General features: G+C 40.8%; 2 protein-coding genes across 9 annotated transcripts in view; one reads left to right on the top strand and one right to left on the bottom strand.

The window, feature by feature from the left end:
- ACTR8 (actin related protein 8) lies at positions 1-16,820 on the top strand. Of its 5 annotated transcripts, none has more exons than XM_072785878.1 (14): positions 18-238; positions 452-652; positions 3,971-4,141; positions 5,274-5,384; positions 6,023-6,127; positions 6,345-6,518; positions 8,542-8,635; positions 8,852-8,984; positions 10,266-10,419; positions 11,420-11,515; positions 12,015-12,155; positions 13,106-13,370; positions 14,101-14,264; positions 15,071-16,820. In XM_072785878.1, exons 4-14 carry the CDS (start codon positions 5,313-5,315, stop codon positions 15,212-15,214), a joined length of 1,542 nt encoding a protein of 513 aa, XP_072641979.1. In that variant the 5' UTR covers positions 18-238; positions 452-652; positions 3,971-4,141; positions 5,274-5,312; the 3' UTR covers positions 15,215-16,820. The 5 variants fall into 5 exon arrangements, with proteins under 5 accessions (XP_072641977.1, XP_072641979.1, XP_072641981.1 ...); XM_072785877.1 differs by having other exon boundaries at positions 121-238; positions 452-1,001; XM_072785876.1 differs by lacking the exon at positions 452-652 and having other exon boundaries at positions 1-238.
- Positions 11,241-19,869, bottom strand: part of IL17RB (interleukin 17 receptor B) — a 20,926-nt gene continuing 12,297 nt past the window's right edge. For 3 of the 4 annotated variants that reach the window (XM_072785891.1, XM_072785890.1, XM_072785889.1), the window contains exon 11: positions 11,241-18,550. In XM_072785891.1, the coding sequence (XP_072641992.1) occupies positions 18,006-18,550 (545 nt within the window). In that variant the 3' untranslated portion in view covers positions 11,241-18,005. The remainder of the gene's footprint in view (positions 18,551-19,869) is intronic. The other variant, XR_012011937.1, reaches the window with a different exon arrangement.

Here is a 19,869-nt window from a genome sequence, read left to right on the forward strand (position 1 = left end):
GGCGGCCATCTTGGTTGCCGGGCGGCCGGCGGGGAGGCTGCGCCCGCGCAGCCGCCGTCCAGCTCCGGCGGGCGCCGCGGGTCCCTGAGGCGGGGTGTGGGCGTCGGTGGCCGCGATGACCCAGGCGGAGAAGGGGGACGCGGAGAACGGGAAGGAGAAGGGCGGGGAGAAGGAGAAGGAGCAACGCGGCGTGAAACGCCCCATCGTGCCCGCGCTGGTGCCGGAGTCGCTGCAGGAGGTGAGGCGCGGCGCCGGGGGCGGTCTCGTGAGGGCCTTCCGGCCGGGGGGGTGGGGGCGGCGGCGGCGGCGGCGGCGACGCGGGGCTTCCGGTCCCCGCGCGCTGGCGGCTGGTGCCCCGCGGTGCTCGTCACGCCCGCCGGCGGCCGGACGGACACTGGGTTTCGGGAACTTCCCAAGCTGCCGTGGGCTGTCGGTGACCTCCACTCCGCAGGTGGAGTCCGGCACCGGGCAGGCACCGGGCAGGCACCGTTTCCTTGGTGAAGGAAGCCGCAGGGGGTGGAGCCCAGTTCAAGCCTGACGCCGGGGAGAGAGGCAAACGACTGTCTGAATAGACGTGAAGAGTTTGTGTGTCGGCGCCAGCTCGAGAGTGAAGGCTGCTAACCAGGAAGAGTTACTCACAGTTGCATGGCAGGCAAAGGACCTGGGTGTCTGTGTATCCTTAGGGATCGGTGGAAAACACAAAAACAAAAAAACAACGTTCCCGTAGGAAACAGAATGGGCAGATTCACAGGAAAAAGCAAGGAGGCATTGATAATGCTCGGGATTTCCTGTTGGACGTCTCCGACACGGCTTCTTAACGGGGGGATGGGCTGAGGATAACACCCAGCTGGCCTGGCACCTGTAGGATACATTGCTGGGTGCCCGCTCCCGGGGAACCCCCAGGGGGTTCTGACTGTTGCACGGGCCTCAGTTTTCCCACCCACTAGGATTCTCTCCCATTCTGTGAGTGGGAGAGCTCACGGTTGGGCATGGGGCAGCAGGTATGAGGGCATCGTGGGGATGGGCTAATGCAGAAGGCCATCGGGAGGTATTGGGCACACACGGCAGGTACCTCCCCTGGCCCTGATGGCCTGGGAGCGCCTAACAGGAAGTGACCTCTGCACCAAGACCTAAGAATGATTAGGAGCTAGCCAGGGGGGATCTCCGGGTAGGAGGACAGCATGGAAGGGACAGACCTGGGCCAGGAGAGGGCATGAAGTATTGGTGACCATGATGTCTGGAAGTGAGGAAGAAGGAGGAGCAAGATTGAGACGCCACGGTGGCTCAGCGGTTGAGCACCTGCTTTCAGCCTAGGGCCTGATCCTGGAGACCCGGGGTCGAGTCCCACCACGGGCTCCCTGCATGGAGCCTGCTTCTCCCTCTGCCTGTGTCTCTGCCTCTCTATGTCTCATGAGTAAATAAATAAAATGTTTGCTTTTTTTTTTTTTTTTTTTTTTTTTTTAAATAAAAGGAGCAAGAGGTGAAACTGGAGAGCTTAGCGGGGCCTATCATGAGAGTCTTAGAGCCAGAGTCTGCTCTCTTCTGAAAGGCAGCGGAGAACTTTGGAAGAGCTAGCCAGACTCTGAGCTACATGAGTAACTAGATTAATGGTCACAATAACTCTATGAGGTAAGAACTTCATCCAGAGCAAGGAAGTGGTGCTGTATGAATTTGAAGCCAAATCTGTGAATCCAGAGCCTGGGCCCTTAACCACTATAGCAGCATTTCCTTTAACTTCGGTCAGTTGTACCACACCCATTAGTTTTTCCATGTTCTCTGTGGCTTTTTCATATCCATTACTTTCTTAAAAACTGTTTTACTCGTTTTATATTTTTATTTTTTTATTTTATTTTTTTCTATATATCTTTATTTTATTTGAGAGAGAGGTGAGAGAGTGAGCATGAGAGCACAAGTGTGGAGAGGGAAAGGGAGAAGCAAACTCCCTACTCAGTAGGGAGCCCAATGCGCATGGCTCCTTCCCAGAACCCTGAGAACATAACCTGAGCCAAAGGCAGCCGCTCAACCAACTGACCACCCAGGTGCCCCCTACTCCGTCTTTTTTAAGCAGTAATATTTGGGAAATGACTTGTGGAGTGTACTAGCTTGTTGTTTCATAATATGTTAAAATAGGTGTGAAATTAAAAATATTTGTCCATATACTTTGGAAAACTGCCATTACTAACCCCAGAACTTCCCAGTCAATGTGCTGTATAGTCTGTGTTCCGTAAATGAAGTACAGGTATCCTGATGGCAAGCAGCTTCATCTTTTTTGCTCCAGTTTACTGGACGAATGTCTCCCATCGCGCAAAAAAGCTTGGGAAGTACTGTTTAACATCATGCCAACCACTTGAAAGAGATGCATTCAACAAATAACTCTTAGCTTCTGTGTGCCTTGCACTAGGCATAGAGTACTGAGTAAGAAAGAAGTGATTCCTTTTTACGTGAAGGTTTTTGTTAGTTGGGAGGGCAAACAGTAAATAATTATAAAATGATAGATGACATGAAAACTATATTGCAGGGGGTTAAGTAAACCTAGTCTGATGACATTTAACTTCAGAACTGAAGGGAGAAGTAAGATTTACGAGGGAGAAAGGATATGGCAGGCAAAGGGAGTTACCTGTATGAAGACAAGACAGTGTGATGAGTTAAGAAATCAAGAGAGATCTAGATGGGGAAGATTAAAGAGACCAGAAAGGAGGTGGTTCTTGAGTAGGGCTGGAGAATAGACAGGTTCTTGATCTCACAGGTTCTGGACTTTATCTTATGGGCAAGCTGTGGAAATGTTTTAAATGGAGACCTGCAAGAAGACCCAACTGTAGCTCAAGGGCAAAGCAGAGTAGGTGCTGGCTAAGGAGTTGTGCAGGAATGGTGGTTCTTCACAGAGGTATCCTCTTGGCACAGGAATTGTCAGAGTCCCTTCTTCCCCTGCTCTGTACTGAAACCATGGGTCCTTTAATGAGTTTATGAGGCAAAGGTTCCCCAACTGATTGAGATTCTATGTTTCGCACCCTTGCGAATTACAGATCTGAAACAATTACCATCTAAAAATAAAGGTCACAGTAATCACTCGTGTCCTGACATGTGCTGCTTTGTCATTTCTTGTTCACCATTTCCCAAGAATGGATTGTAAGATGCAGCAAGGTTTTCTGGCCTATGAAGATAGAATTGTGAACGCTGGCATTTTAACACCAAACTTTTGCCAGATTAGGTGAATAGCATAGAACTAAGAAGAGGTAAAATGTTTTAAAAATGATAACCAAAATGTGGTTTATGCACACACTGAGAAGTGGTTGCTGTATAAAAAGCCTTACTTTCCAGCATTACAAAATAGTAATTCTCTGCTTACGTGAATTTCTTCCCTAACGTGTTCAACCAGTGGTTGTCAAACCTGAGTGATCATACTGATCACCTCAAGAACTTTTGAAAGTTGCAGATTCCTAGGCTCCCTTCCTGGAAATTCTGAATCAGAATATTTGTACTGGAGGCTTAGAATCTAGTTTTTTATTTACAAGCATCTTTAGGTAATGCAGATTTAGCTAGCACTTCCCTAGTCATCGTATTCCCTACACTTATTCCTTGTCTGTTTCCCCTAGTAAACTGAGAGTTCTCCCGTGGTCAGAATTTTGTCTTGGTCACCATTGTACCCCAATACCTGGCCCAGAAATGCCCAGTAATTGTAAGTTAACTTGCATTAGATAATTATGGTTTCATTTAAACAAGTGTCGACCTATGTACTGTGAGTCAGATCCTGGGAGCACAGAAATATGAAATGAATTTGCATTCAGGCAGAGAGCAATAATTGGATGCCTTTCAAAGAGCTACCTTCAACTGAATTTTATTTTGGTACCTGTGAGTCTGATAGTTACTACACGAAACTAACTTCTTAGTCTAGCCTGTTATCTTTATGTTATTTAACTTGTTACCTATATATTATTTACTAAGGTCACATTCCTTTGTTTTATATTGGCAGCAAATCCAGAGCAACTTCATTGTTGTCATACATCCAGGTTCAACAACCTTAAGGATTGGCCGAGCCACAGATACACTTCCTGCTAGCATTCCTCATGTCATTGCACGAAGACACAAACAACAAGGGCAGCCACTATACAAGGACAACTGGCTCCTAAGGGAAGGACTAAATGTAAGTCAGTAATGGAGGATCTGGAGAGAAAGCCCAATGTTGTTTCCTTGAGACAGCTTAGACATTCAGGTATACACAGTAAACTTGAATTAATATCTTCACGGGTTTAATATATTTTAAAATAATATCATTCAGGGGTACAAAGAGCATTTTTCATTTGAGCTAGTGGTTTAAGATTGTAAAGAAATAATTATGACAAGCAAATCAAAATTATTTTAGCCCATTAATATGAATTGGGTATTGATGAAGGTGATTTTTAAATGGGCAATACAGAATTGTCACTCACTTAAAATAAAGCATTAAGGTCTCTCAACTGCTCCATATTTTTCTCTTCCAGATACTTAGAGTTTATATTGAGTTTGTGTTTTCAATCTATAAGTAATCACTTATGGAATTGTTATAATCACTTCTTACAATCTTAGATCAAATTATAATTTAAAGGCAGGACTATGTATATCCTTGCAGTTAGCATTTACTTGATCTTACCTTGGAGATGGTAATTATCAGAAAAATTTTTCATGGTAGATGTTAAAGTGTGCATATTGCTTCATAATCCACTTTTAAGTTTTAAGTGAAAGGTAATTTTAGGAACCTGTAGGTTCTATACTTCTAATAGTAAGCTTTAGGGTTCCACTCTTTTTTTTTTTTTTTTTAAGCATAACTAGAAGACTACCTAAGCTCATTTCTCTAAGCCTAGGTGTAACTTTGAGGGTATGAGAGTCTAAATCCATTTGTATCTTTGGATCTCACAGTTCTACTGTAGGGCCTAAATTTCAAGAGTAAAATTTAGGTATGAGAATTATGTCAGTATTTGGAAAAGTTTCTGAAATACTTTGTAAATACTAAGTAGCTATCCTGTACTTAGTCCTCTGAATGACTTTATCACTTAAATTCACTTGAGGCTATAGATTTTTACAGATACTTGGTTTGTGGTGTTTATTTTTGACTTTTTTATTCATAAATAATAAGATTATTTTGAATTCTTAAGATTGATATATTTGGCTAAGATTAAGGAAATGCTGCTTCTTGTTGATGAGGGATATTTCTCTTGGATTAAATCAGTAGTTTGACACATTGCTTTCTCTTTTCATTAAATCCTTTCTGCTGCTCATCTTTCACCTTTTTTCCCCAGAAACCAGAAAGTAATGAACAAAGACAAAATGGCCTTAAAATGGTGGATCAAGCAATATGGTCTAAAAAGATGTCAAATGGTACAAGACGGATTCCCGTGTCCCCTGAACAGGTTCAGTCTTAACTCTTTTTTCAGATTTATTCCATAACCGCTGTTCTATCATAAGTGCCATTCATGTGTTCTCTTGATTTCATTAAGCAAATAAAAGATGGGATTTCCTTAAAAAAGGAAAAAGCATTCATAACCACCTACAGAATACCCAAATCAGTGTCACAAATGCTTGGACAAGCCAAATAATTTAAAAGATGGTATTTCTTCTGGCAAATTAATAAAAATTTAGAGTTTACCTGAGAGTCATAAGTGTGTAATTCCAGGATCTTGGTGGGAAGCAATTTGCTTACTACATTTGCCATTTTAATATGATGAAAAATACTATTAGGAATGGACAGGAGTTGGCATATATGTAAATGTGTATTCAGTTTTAAGCAGACTGCAGTATTAATTTTGGACTAGTTATGAATCACAGTCTAGGTATTAAAACTATGGGAACAATCAAAATTTTGGAAAAGGCCAAGAGTATCTTTTTGTGACCAGTCAGTATTTTGCCAAATATTTAGAATTTGTGATTAAATTTTGCTAACTATATCTAGTCTATGAGAGAGGAGAAAAGAGGACTCATACTAGGTTTCTCCCATTCCCCCTCCTTTTTTTCTTACATAAAATTTTCTGGTGATTTTTTTTTATTTCAGGCACGTTCCTACAACAAGCAGATGCGACCTGCAATTTTAGATCACTGTTCTGGAAATAAATGGACCAACACATCTCATCACCCTGAGTTTTTGGTTGGGGAAGAGGTAGGGACATCCAGTTCTAGTTGTTTCCTAGAATTCATAATCTTCCTTTCAGGCCCAGATACTCAAACGGGCTCCTGTGATGTTAGATACTCTACTCTCAACATTTAGAATAGTCAGCAAATGTTAACCATAACTCTGGCCTGAGATTTTTAATGTGAATCCAGAAAACACCCAGAAGAAGTTTTAACAATATATTCATCTCCTTTGTCTTTTCTAGGCCTTATATGTTAATCCATTGGACTGTTATAATATTCACTGGCCTATCAGAAGAGGTCAGTTAAATATTCACCCAGGACCGGGGGGCTCTCTCACAGCTGTTCTGGCAGATATTGAAGTAATATGGTCTCATGCAATCCAGAAATACTTAGAAATTCCACTGAAAGATTTAAAGGTGAGGTTAAATTCCCAGTTAACTTGGATTGGCTTTAAGATTCTTGGGCAGCCCAGGTGGCTCAGTGGTTTAGCGCCGCCTTCAGCCCAGGGCCTGATCCTGGAGACCGGGGATCGAGTCCCACGTCGGGCTCCCTGCATGGACCCTGCTTCTCCCTCTGCCTGTGTCTTTGCCTCTCTCTCTCTCCGTCTCTCATGAATAAATAAATAAAATCTTAAAAAAAAAAAAAAAAGATTATTGATCAGTAAAAGTGCCTAATACTGAGTTGTTTGTAATCTAATGTCCTTAGAGCATTTTGTCAGCCTTAAGGTGTTGAGGACAGCTTTCTTTCTTCACTGACTTCACCTCTCATGCTTTCTCTTTTTTCGGTGTCTCTATCTATTGCTCTGCAACCAGCAAGCTTGGTCATGTTTGTGCCTTATCACTGGACCTTTTTCAGTTCTTATTATCTTATTTTTAATTTCACAAGGTGTTTTTTTTTTTCTTTTTCAGTTGAAGTATAGTTGACACACCATTGTTACATTAGTTTCGGATTTATAGCATAGCGATTGGACAACCCTATTCATAATGCTGGTCTCACTCCAAGTATAGCCACCATTCTGTCACTATGCCATGACAGTACCATTAATAGTACCAGTGACTATGTTCCCTGTGCTGTATCTTTCATCTCCATGACTTATTCATTCCATAACTGGAGGTTTATCTCTCCCAGTCCTCCTTACCCATTTTGCCCACCCTCCTTCCCCCCTCTGGCAACCACCAGTTTATTCTCCATGTTTATGTGTCTGTTTCTGCTTTTTTTGTTTTGTTTTGTTTTTAAGATTTCACATATAAGTGAAATCGTATTTATCTTTTTCTGACTTACTTCACTTAGTGTAAGGTCCTCTAGGTCTACCCATGTCGTTGCAAATGGCAAGATTTCATTCTTTTTTATGGCTGATATACCATTGTATGTATGTACCACATCTTCACACATTTATCTATCATTGGATACTTACGTTGCTTCCGTATGTTGGCTATTGTAAAGAATGCTATAATGAACATAGGAATGTGTATATTATTTCAAATTACTGTTTTAATTTTCTTTGGGTAATAACTAGTAGTGGAATTACTGGGTTGTGTGGTATTTCTATTTTTAACTTTTTAGGAATCTCCATTCTGTTCTCCGTAGTGGCTATACCAATTTACATTCCCACCAACAGTGTACAAGGGTTCCTTTTTCTCCACATCCTCACCAACACTTGCTATTTCTTGTCTGTTTGATACTAGTCATTTTGACAGGTTTTAGGTGATATCTCATTGTGGTTTTGGTTTGCATTTCCCTGATGATGAGTGATGTTGAGCATCTTTTCACGTGTCTGTTGGCCATCTGTCTATGTTCATTGGAAAAACGTCTATTCATGCCCTCTGCCCATTTTTTAATTGGATTATTTTTCTGCTGTTGAGTTGTATAAGTTCTTTATATATTTCAACTATTAACCCCTTATCAGGTTTCATATCTCACGTTTATGTGTTTAATCTATTTTGAGTTTCTTTTTGAACAGGGCTTAAGAAAGTGGTCCAGTTCCATTCTTTTGCATAAGGCTGTCCAGTTTTCCCAGAACCATTTATGGAAGACACTCTCTTTTTCCCAATGCTATTCTTGCCTCCTTTGTCAAAGATTCATTGATCATATAAGTGTGGGTTTATTTTTGGGCTCTATTCTCTTCCATTGATCTATGTATTTTTGTGCCAATACCATACTATTTTGATTATTACAACCTTATAGTGTATCTTGAGATCTGGGGTTTTGATACCATTTCACAAGTTTTTAATATAAAGGGAAAAAAAAACCCACTACTTCAGCATTTCCTGTTTTTCATTAAACCCAAAAGATAGAGATTTGAGCTTTGTTCTGGGCCTCTAACCATTGCTTCCATCCTTTAGAGAAAATCCTCTCTGAAGACAAGTGTAGTGACATTTATTTTGATCTGGCTTTAGTATTAATGGTTTTCTCTTCTTTTTTCTTTGTTCTTCTCTTTAGTATTATAGATGTATCTTGTTAATTCCTGATATCTATAATAAACAGCACGTGAAAGAATTAGTGAATATGATCCTAATGAAGATGGGTTTTTCAGGTATGTCTTATATTCCTGAGAAATCTGTTTGAAATGAGATTGTTTATCTATTTTACTGACAAAGTTAATCTAATATACTGCCTTATTGAAATGCATATTCTAAGAGGATCAGGCATGCTTGGACAATTGCCCAGATGTTCCCAGACTTTAATGGATGATTTGTCTTAGGATCTTTACTGCTCCCTAGCTGATTGCTCCTCTACCTTTGTGTTTTAGGAATTGTGGTCCATCAGGAGTCTGTGTGTGCCACCTTTGGAAGTGGTTTAAGCAGCACATGTATTGTAGATGTTGGAGACCAGAAGACAAGTGTGTGCTGTGTGGAGGATGGGGTCTCTCATCGCAATACTCGGTAAGGATCTTGGAAGGTAGTATTCTCTGCTTTCTCCCCTCACAGCCTGTTCAGCTATAAAGCATCAGAAGTTAAAAAGAAAATTATTATAAGGAATTATATATTCAGAGTTTGCATAGGAAACCAAAATTATGGAAGTGCAAATTCTAGCAAGGCTATAAACCACTGATTTTATCCTTCCTGTTAGTACTATTTATGCTTCCTGTTATGAGTACCTAACAGGAGCTCCTGAAAATCCTGACTTGTGTTGTGTGCTTTCCCACAGAGGCAGTGTATATATTAACTCTGTGTCTTGCTGTGGTCTAATGTAGAGATACGTATCATGCTCATAGCAAAGCTTTAATTACACAAGTCATGTAGGGGAAAATAGGTTTTCAGGTCCAAATTCTCTATCTAGCATTATGAGCATTTGCTTTTGTCATAATTGTTCAGTGAGTGATGAGTAGTGTTCTGGTCAAGTCCCTTCATGATGTCATCACTGATATAAGAGGTAATAAAGTAACTCAGGAGCAGATTTACTGCTTGTCCTTCCTGAGACAAGCCCAACAAAGGTAAGCACACTCAGGCAATACGCATACAGATTCTTTGCAGCATTTTTGTGCTTCCAGGATGGCTTCTTCAGGATGCTGTAGTGCTTTCTGTCCCTCACATATGTAGTTCAAGATCCAGGGCATAGAAACATTTAAAAGAAGACCTAAGCAGTCCATGCAAAAAGTTGATCTGTTGCCTCCCATCCCAAATTACAGTGAATTCTAAAACAGTATAAGTTGATTTGGCTCATCCATTGGTTATGTATTACTTAATGCCATTGAGTCTCAAAGTATGGAGAAAACACTGGGCCCGGGTCTCCCACCTCTAAAATAATATAGCAGTGCTCTTTGCAAATCATAGAACCATTCAGTTAGTTGGTGGTATACTCTTGAAAGTTTTCTCCCGTGAGTCTGTCTTATGGTGTCGCTGTTTGTCACCTCGACGTATTAGTATAGACAGGCAAACCACTATGATATGGTAAATATGGTAACTTAGAAATGAGTTGCATTAAGGCTGTTCTCTTTCTTGGAAACTTTTTGCAAAAGCATGACTGCTGCTAGGTGCTCACCACTGATGGTTTGCTAGAGTTCTATTTCTCCCATCTCTCCATCCTGTCTTTTCATTCTTTATTCCTAAAATAAACATCTTTTGAGACTTGTTAGGTTTCACTGTGCCTAGTTGAGTTTTTGAAATGCTCTTTGCACCTTCTTGATCAACAGATTACCCACCTCTTTTCTCTTTTAACTCTAGGCTCTGTCTGGCCTATGGGGGGTCTGACGTGTCAAGGTGTTTTTACTGGCTCATGCAGCGAGCTGGATTCCCTTACCGAGAATGCCAACTAACAAATAAAATGGATTGTCTTCTTCTGCAGCATCTTAAAGAAACTTTCTGTCATTTAGATCAGGTGGGAGCAAAACCAAAATTGCTGATTATTTTTGTTACTAGGAAGAATTTACGATATTCAAAAGGCAGTTAAAAATATAAGAGAGGCACCTGGGTGGCTCAGTTGGTTAAGTGTCTGCCTTCAGCTGAGGTCATAATACCAAGGTCCTGGGATTGAGCCCCGCGTAGGGCTCCCTGCTTCCCCTTCTCTCTGTCCCTTCCCCTGCTTATGCGTGAGTGTGTGAACATGCTGTCTCTGTGCCGCCGCCCCGCCCCCCCGCCTCTCTCTCAAATAAATAAAATCTTAAAAAAATATATAGCAGTATTCTACCCTTTCAACCGAAGTTGAGAGAACCTTAAAGTTAAAGCTCTTAAGGAGTTAAGAGTGTTTTGGTAAGGTTAGAGCTGTTAGGATGTGTCTCAGGCTCTGGAAAATACAGCTGGTTTTTTTTTTAAGTGAGTATTTAGCAGATTTGTCTCTCTTTAGGATCTTTGATCAAGATGTAGGTAAACCTTTAGGTGTAATGCATTTGTAGGTACAGACATTTAATTAAATGGCAGCAACTGAAGCACTTTCTTAGTGTTGTGAATAGTCAACCTTTAATCTTTGCTATATGTCTATTCCTACCTTTTTATGCTTTCTGTTTCAGGCCTTCTTATTTTCCCTGACATTTTTCAAGCAATCCTAATTCTAAACAACAAAATTTTGAGAAACCTAAGACTGGGTATCATTTCCCAGTTACTGAGGGAATTGGCTTATTGATTTGGATCCTTGTTTGAATTAATATTTACCGATAATAAAGATAAAAATGCAGATGACAGAAATTTCAGACATGTTAAAAGTAAGGTATATCTGAACTATTTTATTAAGTTCCAGTTGAAATGGGGGGAAAAGAAGAAATGGTAGAAAGTTGCAGAGCAGCTATATTATAGGTGAGATTTGAATAGTAGAGAGGCTTGTCATTTGAGGAGTTTATATGCACTTTTACTGGTTCACTGACAGCATCTTTTTCTGGAATCAGGACATCTCTGGGCTTCAGGATCATGAGTTTCAAATTCGACATCCAGATTCCCCTGCCCTACTTTACCAGTTTCGATTAGGAGATGAAAAACTCCAGGTAATGTGTAGTTGTGTATTTCCATGGGTAGAAAGAAAGCCATCCAGGTTCAGTCAGATTGAGAGAATATATACTTGTCTGAAACCTCATGAGGTCAGAATGTCAGCTGGTTTAGACTGTCGGCTAAACCAGCTTAAAAGTCCCTGATAGCATACAGATCATAATAGATCTAAAGACTATCTTTTTAATTAGCCACTGTATGATTAGTTCTTACTTAGAGAGGGGGTACTATTCTTACTAAGGAATTTTAAAATAGCTTGTTAGGCACTCGAATTACATTTGCTTTGACATTTCTCTCTATGGTATCACATCACTCCTTCAATTGGATGATTTCTGTAGTTTTCTGACCTCTTCTGCAATGAAGAAATAATACTAACTCCCAAAAGAGAATGCTTACTCAGTCTGCCTTCTAGGGTCTAATCTTCCAGTTTTGTTTGGGGAAGAACAGAGTTTAATGGATTAGTATCCTTGGTTGATATTTGTTTTCTTCCTTGCACAGGCTCCAATGGCTTTGTTTTACCCAGCAACTTTTGGAATTGTTGGACAGAAAATGACAACTTTGCAGCACAGATCCCAGGGTGACCCTGAGGATCCTCATGATGAGCATTACCTGCTAGCCACACAGAGCAAGCAAGAACAGGTCCGCAGTGATTCTGGTGTGTGAGGAGATAGCTTTGACCCTGCAGGAGAAGTTTGCCCATCATTAATAGATCATTGCAGTCGCTAGAATCTGACTGCATACTAAAGCTGATACTGTTTTTAGGATTGTAGATGAAATGAAGTCTACTGTAGATGAAGTCTAAATTTAAAATCCAGATGACAGATTTCTTCATTCAATAATCCGATTTTCAGAATACCAGTCCACATGTTTAAAAGTTAGTTTAATGAAGATACTTCCTTTTGGTGTATACAGTATCTTCTTTTGAATATTTATTCAGTAAGGAGTATTTTCAGTAAAATCTGACCTATTTTTAAAATCATAATGTAATGTAAATGGTATGAGGTCTAGGCAGAAAGCTGAATTCTTTTGTCCAGAGCTGATTATCCCAGTAATAGGATATTTAATATAAGGGCACAAATTAAAGCTCTTATCTGCCAGTGAAACAGCAGCTCATGATGGAGAAAGGAGGGCTCTAAACCTGTTCTAGTCCTTGTCCCTGATCATGAGGTGGTTAGGTAGGGTCTGAAAATGAGGATTTCATAATAGCCATAGGCACAAGAATCCTACTGAACTCCACCTAAAAACTCTATTCAAGCAGGAAAAGTCTGTGTATGCCGACATTTTCAATTTTAAAATCCAATCAGTGATAATAAGGTCGTGAGATTTGCTCTGCCTCCCAGTGACTGCTTTGGGATTGTCCGCATATCCTCATCTTTTGTACACCATGTCTCACTCCCAGGTGATCCGGGAGAGGGTCCAAGTGGTTGGCTATATACTAGCATGTACTCCTTCTGCACCACAGTAATGCACCTTTGCTTTATAGTAGTGTAAAGCACTATAAAATAGCGCAGTAGGGAGGAGTGGGGTCTAGCTGGAGAACATCTGGTATAGTCCTACCATCTACTTGATTGTCCTTTTAATTGATTTAGTCTGCCAAAGCTACTGCTGACCGAAAGTCTGCATCCAAACCCATTGGATTTGAAGGGGATCTTCGTGGCCAGTCTTCTGATCTTCCAGAAAGACTCCATGCCCAGGAAGTGGATTTGGGATCCTCCCAAGGAGACTGTTTGATGCCTGGCAATGAATCCGAGGAGGCTCTCACAGCACTGATGTCCAGGAAGACTGCCATCTCTCTGTTTGAAGGGAAAGCCCTGGGCCTGGATAAAGCCATTCTTCACAGCATAGACTGCTGTTGTAAGCATGTTTCAGGAGCCAGTAGCAGTTATTGAATGTGTTAAAGCTAGACTGTGGGTATGCAGCATAACATATGCATTGAAAAACTGGAGCACCTGCTGCACTTGTGTTGTCTGATATTAGAAATTGGTTCCTGGTCTCATTGGGCATATAGCCTAGTAGAGAAGACCAAAAAAGTTAAATTGTCACACAAATGGGAAACCACAACTATGGCAGGTGCTACAAAGGTGAACTAACTAAAGGATACTGACTTTCAGTGCTTCTGATTGAGGGATTTAATAAGGGATTTTTAATAGGAGGAAGCAGTGTGGAGGATGGGAGGCAGGGAAACCTTTCTTGGGAAAGAGCCACTTAAGAGAGATTTAGGAGGTGAGTGGGGGTTAGCCTGTCAGGATGGCATTCTGGGCAGAGGAAGATGCCTGTGTGGAGATTAGTATGGCTGGGGACACTGGGTGCCAGGATGAAGCTAGAGAAGCAGTGAATACACACCATATTGAACTTTGTAGGTCCCTGTAGAGATTTTGGTCTTAATCCTGCAGGTAGAAAGTATGGTAACAACATGTTCATGTTGGTGTTTTGCAAGATTCTTCTGTCTGCATTGTTGAGGATGGGTTGGAGAGAAACCTTTGAGGAGGCTTTTAGAATTATCCAAACGAGATGGTGGTGGCTTGGCCCAGGGTGGTGGTGGATATGGAGAAAAAGAGTGGAAGGAATATCATTGTCTTTTCAGCATCTGATGATACCAAAAAGAAGATGTACAGTTCCATCCTGGTGGTGGGAGGTGGTCTGATGTTTCATAAAGCTCAAGAATTTCTGCAGCACAGAATTCTCAACAAAATGCCACCTTCATTCAGACGAATTATTGAGAATGTGGATGTGATCACAAGGCCCAAGGTCTGTTGTCGGTGCAGTTGGATTGCATACAAATGAAATCAGGACTGATTCTAATTGTAATGTTGTATGTGGACAGATAAAATGCTGGGAGGCATGAGTTTGTGTCTGGGCTGCTCTTAATTAAGGGCTTGGGCAAGTAGAAGAATTTCAGTGGGTCACAGATTTGGTGCAAGGAGCTTTTGGCTAGGGGCCTGGCTTTCTGGGTGTTAGTCCCAGCTCTCCTCTCCAGACTAGACTGACTTCCAAAAGGTATGCCTCTGGAAAAGGACAGGCTGGTCTCACATTGGCCAGAACAGCTTCAGTTTTTGCTTTCATATTTAAGATCTGCTGCTGGTCTATGGACCAGGGCATCTTTACAGATCCTTTTGGCTTGAACTGTCTTGGAAAGAAACATAAACCCTGGAATTTAGAAAGAGATGATGTCTGTATTTCATTATATCCCACGAACAATTCCTGGGAATGTTCTTATTTAATTTTAATCCTGTGCGAGGGATTATGGCATACATTTATTCTACTCTAACTTCAGAATAATGATTTCCTTACGTATGTTCCTTAAGTATGGGGCCTATTTGTAAAGTAATGGTATTGAATGGTAGCATCTTCAGTAATAAACACTAAAGTTTTCTCATCAGTTGGAACAGAAAGATGTCTGTAGTTAATGGGTCCTTTGTATAGGTGAGTCTTTAATGCAGGTTGAAAATCTGGCTTTTTAGGTATTGACTCAGCAGGTTTTTTCTACCTCAAATTCAAGGAAATGATTATACGTCTTATCTGCTTTTGCTGAAATATCTTTATCATTTCCCTAGGACATGGATCCCCGGCTGATTGCATGGAAAGGAGGGGCTGTGTTGGCTTGTTTGGACACAACACAGGAACTATGGATTTATCAGAGAGAATGGCAGCGCTTTGGTGTCCGCATGTTACGAGAGCGAGCTGCTTTTGTATGGTGAAAACAGGCAGAAAGTGTCTATTGAAGACCAAAAACAGGCCTCCTGGTATAAAAGACTTAAAAATATGTATATTTTAATTTATTGACTCAGATGCTTAAGTTTCATGGAAAATAAATGAATTTTAACTTTTATGTTGACAGCAGGACATTGGTGTGAAATTATAAGCTGCTTTTGTAGTCAGGATACTTAATAAATATGAACTTACTCTTCAGTGGTAAATTCTGCCCCTTTCTCAGGATTGCAGGAGCTCCCTGATGATGATGTGAATTGTTGCTGTTGTCTCATGTGCACACCTGGGCTTAAATTGACCTCAGTGTCATCAGACAATCTCAAGCATCCACAAAGGGTGGGAGCGTGACTTGGGTACCTGACTCCTTAGAGCTGAGCTGTGTGGTCATGCCATTTCCCTCGTGTTACAGCAGGCACACATGTTGGGACTCGTGTGGACTTAGAATTCCAAATAGGGGGAAAAATGTTCTTTTCTTTTTCTGTTGGATTATAAAAAAGACTGACTGGTTGAGCTCTGGATTTCCAGAGGCAAAGATTTAAGGCTGGGCTGGTTGGCTTTTGTTACTCACATGCTTCAGGGTAGGCTTAGGGAAAGAAAACAGTCCTTATCTGGCCAAAACAGAACAAAAACTGAAAACTTGTTTCCTTCTTCAAGCCCAATAGAAACAACTCAGGTGTAATGTAGAGTTAACTTGTGTTGTACAGATAAGTAAAGGTGACTGCTCTAATCACTACTAATTTAATCATCAAGCCCCCAGTTTTCCTTAAAGGAACTAAGAGAAAGGTTTCAGAACTCTTTATGCTTGGTATGATCATTTGACCTGAATCTGTGAACCATCTGAAGCAAAATCTAAATACAAACCGGTATTAGCACCAGCGGTCCAGGCCTTGGGGAAGCCTTCCAAGCCCCTGGCCAGAGGAAAAGAAAGTATTGTGTGGAGACAGAAGAGACCTGGGAGCCTGGGGAATTGCCTGATTCCTGCCACTCCCTGCTGGGAGTCTGCTTCCACCATCTGCTTATCCAGAACTGGAGATGGGAGTGGGACTCAGAATGAGGGAGGTGAGAGACAAAGGTAGAGATAAGAGGTTAAGAGGTGGAGGGTAAAAGTACAATATAGAAAGAGTAGGATGGTTAGAAATCTCAGCGCCTGAAGAAATAGTGGTCCTAGAACATTTTGCATAACAAGGAATATTCTAAATACCTGCTCAGGTGAGGAACAATGATTTTTACCTTGTTTGGTATTATTGAAGATATGTGCCTTCAATCTTAATAAGATTGTGTACTCTTTATTTTTTTAAAATTTTAACAAAATAAATTTATACAATATTGATTTTATTTATTTTTCTGCACTGTTTCACCCCAATTTATTAATGTCTACCTAGTTCCAAAAGCAAAATGTATTTTGTGTATAATTGGTTTTTTACATAGTAACCTATTACCCTTATAACTGGTAGATACTGATTCAGAGGAAATTGGTTTCTGGTCCAAGTTTTGACATAAGCTTTGTCCGTCTTTTGTTACTAGCACTTAAAAGCGCCTTGAAAACTGTTCATGACAAGTGAGTTTAACCACATTAAACATATTGCCTCACCATTACCAAGTGTCTGCTTGTGAAGTTGGACATGGTGAGTTTTCATTCTGTGCTTCCTTATTTTGTTTTTTATTTTATCTGTAAGACCTGTCCCTTTAAGGTTAGCTTTAACACTTCACAAATACATTTCAAAAGTTATCCATCAAAAGCTGATCCACATTCTAGGGCAGATTCAGTATTGCACTGTGTGAGAGAGACAAGCATTCCTAGAAAAATTGTGTGCTAATATAAATGGCCTCTTGGTAATCTCTGCGTTAAGAAAAAGATTCTTTTATAAAAAGAAGTTGGGAGACTTTAAATACCATACATTTCTAGCTCTTGGTAATTTTTTATTCGGGCAAACCATTATAATTCCATTTATAAAAAGCCTAATTATTTCAAGAGGGCTGACTTTCGATGGAGCAGGAATTGTGTTTTGAACAGGAAAAGTTACATATTCACCAAGAAACTCTGAACTCTTACAATAACCTCTTAAAGATAACTGGGCCAAAGTAGACATTAGGTCTGCAGGTAATGGATGTTGGTAATCATGTTAAAAGTCACCTGTACAAGAATCAGATAGGACATGAATCTAGTTCAGGGCAGGAAGGTCCTATGCAAGTGCCAGATAATACAAATGGCTATACATATACTACATCATCTGGTCAGCAAAGAGGAGTTCAGCTTGTTATTACCTATTCTGTTTTCTTTAAAATAGCTTTTGTATATAATAGAGGGTTTTTCACCTATGAAGTTACTAGTGAAGGAGCAAAGGTTTTCTTAAATTTGGTATTCACTAACTTAAGTTCAGAATGTCACAGAAATAAATAATTTTGCTTACAGTGCAGTGCGTGGGCTATTCAAGACTGGATGTTCTCCTGGAAGATGCTTTGTTGTTATCAGTGGTTTTAGTTCTGCATTTTAAGTCTCCTTGACTTTTAGGTATGAAGTTGATTTAGCTTTATAAATTTAGTTTCTGTCCTTCAGTTAATGCAACAGTAGTTAGTATTTGTAACAGTTTCATTGGCATAAAAGTTCTAATTAAACTAAGGCATATGTATTGTTTTGAATCCTATTTTTCTTGCTACATAAAGCAGGTGTATACAAAATATTTCCTGCATGTAGCCCATATAGGAACCTTCAGAATCATCTGAGATACCTTCCCCCTGTGGGTAAGAAGGCTTCAAGGCCCCTCATTTCTCATGGGTGGGCTATAGGAAACAGGCTGTCAGTCTCTTTCCTCCTGACCCTGGCTGCTTGACGCGGAGTTCTGTACAGAAAGCAGCAGCATCCCTCATGAGGTGGTACTTGGGGCAGACACTGAGCGCACTGTATTCATCTTTGATATCAGCATCCCTAAAATAGACTACCATGTATTTGTCAAGAGGAGTCTGGCTTCTCAGATCGCTGCAGAAGAGGTTAAAGGCCAGGGGGAATAGGTCTTGGGAGCTCTCGTGCGGGCTGCCCTCCCTCTGGCCACAGGTGTTATCACAACTGGAGCTGACATCATTGGAAAGAAGGAAGATGACTTTATCAACTGCTTTCTTCTGAGTGGTAAGCCACTGCACTGGACCCATCTCAGCTATTTTCTTTTTCTGCCATTCTTCAAGGATAACCTCACTTCTGCAATGATTTTGAAGAAATTCAGTGAAGTAACAAACTGTGTGATGGAAACAGATTTCAGATGGGTAGACCACAAGAACCTTAATGAGGGGCAGTAGCGTGGTGGTAGGGAAGGAAGCCTTCTTGGTCCTTTCTGTGGGGAGAGAGAGCATTTGTTCTCTGTGAGCCACAAACAGTAGGCTTTCACTCTGGTCTGAACCACTATTAAATGATCCCTTGCTAGGGGATGCTGGTGGAGCACCAGGGACATTGTTACTGCCAGAGAGGAAATATCCCCAGTGTTCATTTTGAATGTATCGCCTGAAAGACCCAGATGTTTAGACCTTAAAGATGCTTTAAAAGATGTATTTTCCAAGTCCTGATCACTAAATCAGTCGTCTTAAGCCATATCTTTTCAGCTTCAGGTACTTTGTTTTAGGTAGGTGGTTGTAACTGTACTATTCTTAGTGTCCTATATAAACAGGGCCAGGGTCACCTGACCTGTCCTTCACATCACATTTTGAGTTAAGTCAACTCGGTAACTGGTCCATCTTCTATCTGCAGGTGGTAAAGTTTCTTTGTGGTTGCATAAGGTTAGCTGGTAGCCCATTTCAGCTGGAACTGAACTGGAATTTTGTATGTGCTCTAAGAACAGAAACTATATGTGAAAGTACTATAACTTAATAACAGGCCAACCATATTCCCTGAATAGAAGTATTCCCAAGGTCAGCGTTCCACATGGCTTCCGTACTAAGGTTATGAGATTAACCTTGTTCTAGGCACAACATCACAAATAACTCAGAGGGTACGTTTAGATTTGGCTCCATGTGAAGAGGAGAAGCAGAAGTTTTCAGGTATCTGTATAAATACTCTCTGGTTTCTGTATTCAAATCCTCAGTGTCTGAGTGTTGGCAAGGTCTCAAATATATGGATTCAAGTGTGTGGTGTTCTTATGCATGGAAGAATTATTTTTAAAAAGTAGGAACTAGGCACGCCTGGGTGGCTCAGTGGTTGGGCGCCTGCCTTCAGCTCAAATCGTGATCCCGGGATCCGGGATCAAGTCCCGCATCGGGCTCCCTGTGAGGAGCCTGCTTCTCCCTCTGCCTGTGTCTCTGCCTCTCTCTCTCAGTCTGTGTCTCTCATGAATAAATAAATCTTAAAAAAAAAAAAAAAAAAAAAAAAAAAGGAACTAGCTTGGAGTACCTATTACAGGCAAAATGCAATTTGTTATTAGCTATCTTTTGCTCATTGCTGTCCTTTTAGATGCCTCATGATAAAAGATAAACCAGTGGTAGTGACCAGATTGAGGTCCTCATCCCTGCTCTGCCTTGGCAAATGTGACCCGGGCATCAGTACTTGGGTACTGATGGGTATTTTTGGAAAGCTCTATGGCGTTACATCAGTGCTACCTGACTCTTGTCGTAACACCAAAATGGGATTGCCTCAAGAAGAATCCTCTTTAAAAAAAAAAAA

The sequence above is a fragment of the Canis lupus genome, chromosome 19 (assembly GCF_048164855.1).
Source record: "Canis lupus baileyi chromosome 19, mCanLup2.hap1, whole genome shotgun sequence".
In the NCBI taxonomy this organism is placed as follows: domain Eukaryota; kingdom Metazoa; phylum Chordata; class Mammalia; order Carnivora; family Canidae; genus Canis; species Canis lupus.